Consider the following 10,848-nt stretch of genomic DNA (forward strand, 5'->3'; position numbering starts at 1 on the left):
TTTTATAATAGCCAATGGTCACTGCTCATAGCTTCAATAGATACATCCAGGAGGACGGCATTCTTTAGTTTGAGCAAAATTAGATGAGTACATCCAGTACTTCTACCCAAAAATTCGAAGAGTTTCTCTCTTTCTTGCCCAAGGATGAAGGTATATTTGAACCCGAAAGCTATCAATACCAAGGCTTCTGGTATTCTCCTATAGCTTTGCAGGGTGTAATTTCCTGTCAAACAACATTTTCAAGCACGTAAAAACGATACATTTCTTATTACTGCGCCTAAATCCGGTACCACGTGGTTGAAAGCTATCCTTTATGTTTTAATCAACCATGAAGTCCATCATCCTCAACATCCTCATCATCCTTTGCGTAAGAAAACTCCCCATCAGCTTGTTCCTTTTCTCGAATTACTTAATCCCTCTCATTATGACTCTATTTCCAATACCTCAGACAATAGCGGCACTAGGATCTTTGGATGTCATTTTCCAACTGTTAGCCTCCCTAAATCCATAATGGATGAGGGGAGAATTATATACCTGTGCAGAGACATTAAGGATACTTTCATTTCGCTCTTTCTTTATTGCAACAAGGCCAATTTTCGACCCTCTCCTATTTCCTTGGAAAACGCCTTTGACTTGTTTTGCAGAGGAGTAAGCCCGGCTGGACCAATCTGGGATCAAATTTTGGGATATTGGAAGGAAAGCCTTGAAAGGCCAGACAAGGTGCTGTTTATGAGGTATGAAGAGATGACAGATGAGCCTCTTGTTCAGTTGAGGCGTCTTGCAAAATTTCTGGGAAAGCCCTTCTCTCAAAAGGAAGAGAATTCAGGGTTGGTTGATCAAATCAGAGAGCTGTGTAGTTTCGATAATATGAGTAAACTAGAGGTCAATAAGACTGGAAATTTCATCGGTGAACTAAGCAATGATTCATTTTTCCGGAGCGGGGTGGTCGGTGATTGGAAAAATTATTTAACTGCAGAGATGGCTTCCAAGCTGAATCAGATAACGGAAGAAAAGTTGGGGTGGTCGCTTTGATATTTTGATTTCATGTCCTATAGTTTCTATAGCTTATGTTAGATTTCAGCACCTACTGCTACTATGCTTCTGTCTATTACTTTTTTCAAAAGATTTTATATGATAGACGATTGAATGAATTTTATGATAGCATTGTAATAACTATGATTCCAATATTATTATGTTCTATAATAGTTATGATGCATCCCTTAGTCGGGACTATGAATTTGAAATGTCAACCAACTGCAACTTGTTTAAAAGCTTCAAACAATTATTGCATCAAACACTATGCTCTGTGGCATGTGGGTTTCACATGCTCTATAGTCTATATAATCTGGTGTTCAATATACCTTGTTATTCGGAAGTACCTAGTAAGATGTTGTTGGTTATAGGCCCATTAAGACCTACCGAACAAAGGCCTAAACAGATAAAAGCCCCGTAACGACGAAGACCCTGTATAGACGAAGGCTTAAGGCCCGCCAGGCTCTCCTCTTAGCAGTTGGGAGGGACAATCAAAACGTTTTCCTCTTTTCAGCCTCCAACATTCGCCCATATCTGTAGCATAACGGACGAGCATTAAATTACACGGGTTTGGCGAATATAAAGAGACAAGATAAACACAAAAAAGAAAAATTCTCTACGCACTGAAACACTCTCTACTTTCTTATTCTCAAACAACCTACTTCTACACTCAGATTTACTGATTCTCACATCGGAGGTGAATCGGAAGCACAAATCTTCACATTCTCTTCCTTTTCAGGTCAAAACCGAAGGGTGTTCTTGAAGGCCCAAGGGTGTTCCTGCAGCCGTAAAAATATGGACGTAACATTTGGCGTCGTTTGTGGGAAATACGAGAATTGTTACGAGTTACTGAGAGAATGATACAGTTAAGCTGATTTACTTGATAATTGTTGTTACTTGACTAGATTTAAGTACCGAGACAAGAACACAACAAGATCACAGAGAACTGGATAGATCAAGAACAAATATAGAAACAGAGAGAGATTGAGAAGATTAATATATTTCTGATTATTCCCCCCATACAACTGTTGAAGTCTTTATACAATTTCTAACAGAATTATGAAATGAAATACTAACAGAATTCGTCAAAACTAACTTTGGCGCCAAAACATAATTTTGACTATTTGTATTGACTTTGACTTTCTGACTTTCTAGCTTGTAAATTCTTGAGAGATGAGATTAAATTCTTCTTTTATTTCTGAATCCTTATCATACCTTCCCACTTCTTTGAAGACTTGTCCTCAAGTCTTTAGTGGAATAGGAAAATCAGGGAATTGCTGAACAAAATCAGCTGTTATCTCCCATGTGGCTTCATGACTGGGGTGATCCTTCCATTGAACTAAGTACTGGATTTGCGCTGCATTGTTCATTTTGATTAGCCTCGTATCCAAGATCAGCTCAGGAACCATAGGGAAATCAACTTGACCAGTAATCCAATCAGGTACCATCACAATAAGAGGGGGTGTACCATGAAAACATTTTAATTGGGAAACATGAAAAACATTGTGAATTTTAGCATCCTCTGGTAACTTCAATTTGTAGGCGACCTTACCAATGCATTCTAAGATCTGAAAGGGACCATAATACCTTTGGGCAAGTTTTTGATTAACTCTTTTCTGTACAGACTGTTGCTTATAAGCCTGCAACTTCAACCAACCCCAACTTCCCACTACAAACTGTCTGTCAGATCTATGTTTGTCTGCTTGAGATTTCATTCTATCTTGAGCTTTTAGTAAATGTGATCTTAAATCAACAATCATATATTCTCTTCTTTGCATACTCCTGTCAACAACATCAACTGCACATTCTCCAGCTAAGTAAGGCAGAAGTAAAGGAGGGATCTGGTTATAAATAACTTCATAAGGAGTTCTGTTTATAGAAGAGTGAAAATGAGTGTTGAACCACCACTCAGCCAGTGGTAACCAGGCAGACCAGTCCTGAGGGGAATCAGTACACATACATCTAAGATAAACCTCCAAACATCTATTAACAACTTCTTTTTGACCATCGGTTTGAGGATAGTAAGAAGAGGACAACAGTAGGTTAGTACCATGGATTGTAAACAAGTTTTTCCAGAATTGACTAAGAAAGATAGGATCTCTATCACTCACAATAGATCTAGGACAGCCATGTAATTTAAAAACATTATCCAAGTATACCTGGGCCACTTGTAGTGCAGAAAAGGGTGCTTCAAAGCCATAAAATGAGCATACTTGCTGAATATGTCTATAACTACAAAGATAATCTCTTTACCATTAGACTTTGGAAGACCTGTAATAAAATCCATGGAGATATCAACCCATACCTCAGCTAGTATAGGCAATGGTTGTAGTAATCCTGGGTAAGCACTGTTATCACTTTTATAAGCTTGACAAATTGAACAGCTCCTTACCATTTGTGTCACATCCCTTGTTATACCAGGCCAGTAGAATAAACTCTTAAGTCTCTGAAGAGTGAGCTCCCTACAAGCATGCCCTCCTTCCATAGAGCTGTGTTGCCAATTCATCAGCTATGCTTTCAACTGTGCATCTGGACCAATTAAAATTTATCCTTTTCTTGTCGGAAAACCATGCCTGAGTGCATAAGTATGATGTGGCATATTGTGTTTTAACTGTTGCATTGCATCCTGCAGTTGAACATCTTTATCATAACTAGCCTTAATATGCTGCTCCAGATCAGATTGTACCACAGAAATAGCCAAGCACAATATATCAGACCCTTGTACTCTTGAAAGAGCATCTGCAACAACATTCTCTTTTCCTCCCTTATATTGTATTTCATAGTCAAAACCCATCAACTTGGATAACCAGAAGTGCTGAAAAGGGGTAGAAATTCTCTGCTGCAACAGCCATTTAAGACTTTTCTGATCAGTTTTTATTACAAAATGTTTATTAATCAAATATTGTTCCCAATTTCTGTACATCACAAATAATGGCTAATAATTCCTTCTCATATACTGACAGTTTCTGCCATCTGGGACCTAAGGATTTACTGATAAAAGCCAGAGGGTGATCATCTTGCATAAGCATAGTCCCTATACCTATTTTGAATGCATCAGTTTCAACTATAAAAAGTTTATCAAAATCAGGTAACCCTAACACAGAAGCTGATACAAGGGCTGCTTTTAAGTTCTCAAATGCCAATTGAGCTTTATCAGTCCACTGAAAAACCCCTTTCTTCAACTGATCAGTAAGGTCTTTGTTTATCCAAGCATAATTCTTAATAAATTTTCTGTAATACCCAGCCAAACCCAAAAAACTTCTAAGTTCCTTAACTGTAGAAGGTACAGGCCAGCTAGCAATGGCAACAATTTTCCTGGCATCAGTCTCTACTCCTTTCCCAGAAATAAAATGGCCTAGGTACTCTACCTTATCCATTACAAAACTGCATTTGTTGTCTTTAGCATAGAGTGAGTGTAACCTCATGAGTTCAAAAACTTCAATTAAATGCTTCCAGTGGTCAGATATATTCTTGCTGTAAATCAAAATATTATCAAAGAAAACTAGAACAGATTTTCTTAATAATGACTTGAATATAGCATTCATCCATCCTTGAAAAGAGGCGGGAGCATTTGTGAGGCCAAATGGCATCACAAGGAACTCATAGTGTCAACTATGGGTTTTAAATACAGTTTCGAAGACATCGTCCTTATGTACCCTTAGTTGATGATAACCAGCCCTGAGATCAATTTTACTGAACACATTAGACCCTGCCAGTTCATCAATTAACTCCTCTACAACTGGAATAGGAAATTTATCCTTTACAGTCCTCTTATTCAGCTCCCTATAATCCACACAAAGTCTCCATGTCCCATCTTTTTTTCTTACTAGAACCACAGGGGAAGCAAAAGGACTAGTACTATTCTGGATAATGCCCCTACTTAGCATTTCCTCAATAATTTGTTCAATAACATCTCTTTGCTTCAAAGGATATCTGTATGGCCTAATATTAATAGGATTTGTACCTTCTTGAAGTGGAATTCTGTGATCAAACATCTGTCTTGGAGGAGGTAGCTTATCAGGTTCCATAAAGATATCAGCATACTGTTTTTTCAAGTATTCCAGCTCCTGATTTTTATCAGGAGTCATTGCAACTATATTTTTTTGATCTGTAAGCTGGTTATACTCAATTTCCTTAACCTGTAAAAAAACATAGTTGTGCAGCATTCTTTAGTAATTTATTTGAAGGTTCCCTTTGTAAAACTTTAACCTTCTGATTTCTTACTCGTTTGAGTTTTACCACCTTATTACCAACCTTAAACTCCATCAGCAAATTCTTGAAATCCCAATAAACATTCCCCAATGTACTCAGCCATTGGACCCCTAATACCATATCACAACTACCCAATGATATTAACATAACATCTGAGACAAACTCAAAGCCATTCATCCTCCATGAAAAATTCTTTATTATGCTTTGACATTTGATATTATTACCATCAGCTACCAAGATACTTTGAGGTAGAATAGGTTCAATCTGACATCCCAACTTTGATGCAAGATTAATATCCAAAAAATTATGAGTACCGCCTGAATCAATCAAGATGTGTACCAACTGATTTTGGGTTTGACCTTTTACTCTCATTGTAGAGAAATTCTGACTACCAGAAAGTGCATTCACAGATATACAAGGATCAGGGACTTCTAACTCATCTTCAGATAAACTACCTTCACTCTCATTTGAATCACAACTAGGAATTTCCACAGCAAACAGTTGAGTCTCCTTAAACCGACACTTATGTCCTCTGTCATATTTCTGATCACAGTAATAACACAGTCCTTTAGCCATTTTCTCAGCCCTAATTTCTGCTGATATAAACTTGTAAGGTCTTTGATTATTCTTGTTGAAACCATCTGTATAGGTTTAATTTGGGGAGTAGGCAACAGAGGGGGTTTATTAGCTTTAGATGCAAAAGAAGTGGTTAATGTTGTATATGGAGCAGATTTAGAACTGAAGTTGCTAAAGGATTTTGAGACCTTAGAATTAAGAGCTTGTAAATTTTCCTCTTGTAATCTGGCATACCTAATGGCTTCAGTGACAGTGGTAGGTTTAAAAGCTTTAACAAAGGGTTTTACAGATGTTTTCAATCCTCCCACAAAACTATCAAGGAAATAGGTATCAGGCAAAACCAAATTATGTTGTTCCATCAGAGATCTCAGGTTATCAAATTCATCAATATATGTTTCTATACTACCAGTTTGCTGCAATTTATTAAACTGTTCTACAATATCAGAACCTGAATCATCTTTAAATCTAGAACTTAGATCAATTACAAATTCATACCATTCTACATTTCTCCTAATCGATAAGTAATTGGAAACCCATGTTTCAGCCTTATCACTCATATACAAAGAAGCCAAATCCACCCTTTGATCATTAGGGATTTTACACAAACTAAAATACTTAACACATTTCTTAATCCAATTTCTAGCACCAATTCCATCAAACCTAGGAAATTCCAGTTTAGGAGTAAAACCCAAAGTTCTTGGTTAAAGATTACCTCCATTATTCCATGTATCATTTCCTGATGAATCTCTCAGAACTTCTGTCGAACAGTTGGTGCTCACTTGACCCAATTCCTTGATCATCTTCACTAGCTCATCAAACCTTCCATCATTCTTCTTATTCTGATCCTCCAACCGCTTATCCATTGCCTTGAATTGTTCCTTAATTTGTTCATCCATGATTGCAGTAGAAGTAGATGAATAAGTTTTTCTTGTGGTGGGCGCCAGTTTACCGGTTTAAGATCATGTCAATGGCGATTGAGATCGATTTGCTCTGATACCATTGATATAGTTAAGCTGATTTACTTGATAATTGTTGTTACTTGACTAGATTTAAGTACCGAGACAAGAACACAACAAGATCACAGAGAACTGGATAGATCAAGAACAGATATAGAAACAGAGAGAGAGAGAGAGAGAGAGAGAGAGAGAGAGAGAGAGAGAGAGAGAGATTGAGAAGATTGATATATTTCTGATTATTCCCCCCATACAACTGTTGAAGTCTCTTATATAATTTCTAACAGAATTATGAAATGAAATACTAACAGAATTCGTCAAAACTAACTTTGGCGCCAAAACATAATTTTGACTATTTGTATTGACTTTGACTTTCCTGACTTTCTAGCTTGTAAATTCTTGAGAGATGAGATTAAATTCTTCTTTTATTTCTAAATCCTTATCAGAGAATGATGAACACGATAAACGATGTGACACCTCCTGGCTTTCCTCCTCGTGACGGAGGACAGTCATCAAAATAGTCGTTGGTTGACGCTGACGGAGTGCTTAAACTAACCTCCAAAGAAGAAGCTTTGCTGCTTTTCTGCTGACAAGTTGGCTGCAGAAAAGGTATTTCGTGAAGCATTAGAGGCCGATGATACGGTGGTGATCACCAAGCCAAGGAAAAATCGAAGGGGGTATAACGAAGAAGATGAATCTGACTCTGATTCGAACCCCAAAAGGAAACGAACAAAGACCTATTATTCCTCATATTCGTACGAAAAACCCGAAGGATCCCGAATCAGGCTGAGTAGGCTAGAGAAAGCTATGTTCGGAGACAGAAGGGTCGACCGAGAGTCGATTGTGACAAAGGAAATCGAGCGGTATCGACCTCCTCCGGCGAAGAGAGGCAGTTTCCGAAGATGAGCGAGTTCAATGAAAAGGGTGACCCAGAAGACCACTGTGAAAAATACGAACTACTGATGATAGGGATGGTGTAGAATTTTAACTGATTATATATACATAAGTATATATTTGTTTACTTCTCACTAGTAAAACACAAATCACAAGTGTAGAATTTTAACTGATTATATATACATAAGTATATATCTGTTTACTTCTCACTAATAAAACACAAATCACACACACAGATTTGCACACCAAAAGATCTACTTTTTCATTAATCAATAATACAATATATATATATATATATATATAAAGGAACTAACGTACTGGTAGCTATAAATCAAGAAAACTAGTAATGGGCCTAACAACTCCTACTAATCCCCTGCTAATCCCCTGCCACTTATGAGTCCTACAATTTTTCCACTAACAGCATGACTAAGTCATCAACTGAACAAATCAAATAAGAAAACATTATTAATTTACTACAAATAAAAATAAGTTTAAGATTATTTTTCAACAATCTCCCCGGTAATCTTAAACTTAGCTGAACATAATTTATGAAGCACTTCTCTTTATTTTTGTGATGCACTTCTCACCACCATCTCTTCATTTTGTGATGCACTTCTCACCACTATCAAGTTTGTTGCACTTCTCATCAAAAACAATTTTTTGTTGATGCACTTCTCATCAACGTCATTTTTGTTTACCGGAGCACTTCTCTCCTGGTGCACATAATCACCCACACTTTTAAAACAAAATTTCTTTCACAACCACTTGTGCCATGATATCTTTCTCATTATTTTCACTGCTCAATTTTCTCCTTAATTTTTTATCATGCTTCTCTTTCTTCTTCACATGCTTCTCTCTCGTAGACTTCTTTCTTGATATCTCATTAAATATAAATGGAAAAATTTTTTGATGCCATTAAATATGATAAATAAATATTTAACATATATATATAGGTGTATATTTTAAAATATCTCACAAAATCCTAGATCATGAGGCTCGGATACCAAGTTTAGAATTTTAATTGTATATATACATAAGTATATATATGTTTACTTCTCACTAGTAAAACACAAATCACAAGTATAGAATTTTAACTGATTTTATATACATAAGTATATATTTGTTTACTTCTCACTAATAAAACACAAATCACACACAGATTTGCACACCAAAAGATCTACTTTTTCATTAATCAATAATACAATATATATAGAAAGGAACTAACGTACTGGTAGCTATAAATGAGGAAAACTAGTAATGGGCCTAACAACTCCTACTAATCCCCTGCCACTTATTATGAGTCCTACAATTTTTTCACTAACAGCATGACTAAATATTACTAATTTACTATAAATAAAAATAAGTTTAAGATTATTTTTCAACAGATGGACCATTACGACATCAATGACCTGCAAGATGTTCAAAACATACTTGAAGGGATCAGTCTCGATGTGATACAAATCCCTCAAACCAAGGTCCATTGGTTCGTATGAGAAGTTAAAGAGGAAGTTTTTGAAGTACTATTCCCGTGTCGGAAGGCGAAGGATATAAGAAGCACCAATTATGCTTCTATCTGTTTCTTTTTCAAAATATATATGCTTTTTACTACTTATTCAAAATCATTATCTGACAGCGAGATGAATGAATTTTATGATGGCATTGTAATAGCTATTTCCCCAATATTATTAGGTTTTATAATAATTATGATGCATACCTTGAGTCAGGACTATGAATTTTGAATTGTCAACGAACTGCGACTTGTTTGAATACATTAAATAATATTTGCATTAAACACAACTCTACGTGGGTTTCACATTCTCTGTAATCCAGTGTTCTAGATACCTTTTTACCCTGTTAAGATGCTTATGGCGTTTCCTTCAAGTCAGCAAGGTAGACAGTAACTTTACATATCTGCGGACATGAGTTGGCGATTTTGATAGTATTCAGGGCTGCTTAATCAAATCATCGAGTTGTACAGTTTTGATAGTATGAGCAAGGTTAATAAAACCGGTTATATGGATGGTGGAGTGAATGGTGATATATTTTTTGAACCGGCGTGGCTCGCGATTGGAGAAATCATATAACTGCAGAGATGGCTTCTAAGTTAGATCAGATCACAGAAGAAAAAAATTTTGGCTCAGGATAATTTATGACATGATGCTGCGTCCTCACATATTTGATTTTTAGTTGTGTACTTGTTTTGTTTTGATCATTTTGATTGTTGAACTATTCTGCTCGTGTGTGCTTTTGTGTGTTTATGAAAGATGTGTGGTAAAGATTTATTTGATGACATTCAGATGTATGAACTTCAAAAATTGCAGAAGATATATAAATAATTTTTAAATGTCATATGCATACTTGAAGAATTTTAGAGGTTTGAAAATTAAAATCTTCTGCTTGCATATGATCATTATAATATGCATGCCGAAATTTTTTATCACCTCAGCTGTTCAGGACATGTTGCCCGTTCACATCGCGCATTTATAACTTGATTGCTATAAATATTTTCGAATAGATTACAAAGAAAAAAAAAGAAAAAAAACAAGACGGAGATCTTCCTAGTAATGTTAACTTCTCAGCTGGTTTCCTGCTCCACCAACCGGGGACGTGTGGACTGTGGAGTACAGTTTCAATCTAAAATCGAATCATGTGCAACATTTTAGATTGGGAAGCTATATTGAACCAAACACTACTGATGCAGTTGGGTTCTAAAATTTAAGTTTTCGATTTTAGAACCAGCAAGAGTCTAAACAACTCTAATAAATCATAACTATACAAAAAAAAAATTATGAAATATACCGGTCAGTGGACATGCTACGCAGTTCTTCTCACTAACTGTATTGGTTAACAAGTTAATTAGTTAGAGAATGCAACTCAGAAGTCTGATTAATGGTAGTAGCAATACAGTAGGAGTCGGTTATTTCTTTTAACATTTTCTTTGGTTTAGTTTAACAAGAGGATATCTATGATTATTGTAAAATGGTTGGAGTACTATATTTTTTAACTAATATAAATGTATATAAGATGACATGTAAACTTTTTAGCTAACGTAGTTTTGGATCTATAACAAATTAACAAGTCATTTGTCGGGTGTGCACATTTCACCTCCCTTTGTGAAACGGTGGATAATACATCATATCTAAACATTAAGAATTCAGATGTATACTTGATGAATCTGTAC

General features: G+C 35.9%; 1 protein-coding gene across 1 annotated transcript; it reads left to right on the forward strand.

Annotated features, from left to right (window-relative positions):
* The first annotated feature begins 510 nt into the window (after positions 1–510).
* Positions 511–1,032, forward strand: LOC141686116 (cytosolic sulfotransferase 8-like). The gene has a single exon (XM_074491173.1). It carries the CDS (start codon positions 511–513, stop codon positions 1,030–1,032), a length of 522 nt encoding a protein of 173 aa, XP_074347274.1.
* Positions 1,033–10,848: the final 9,816 nt, after the last annotated feature.

The sequence above is a fragment of the Apium graveolens genome, chromosome 9, assembly GCF_009905375.1.
Source record: "Apium graveolens cultivar Ventura chromosome 9, ASM990537v1, whole genome shotgun sequence".
NCBI lineage: Eukaryota > Viridiplantae > Streptophyta > Magnoliopsida > Apiales > Apiaceae > Apium > Apium graveolens.

Coding starts and splice junctions, on each gene's coding strand:
- LOC141686116 (XM_074491173.1), top strand. CDS start 511: ATGGATGAGGGGAGAATTATATACCTGTGCAGAGACATTAAGGATACT.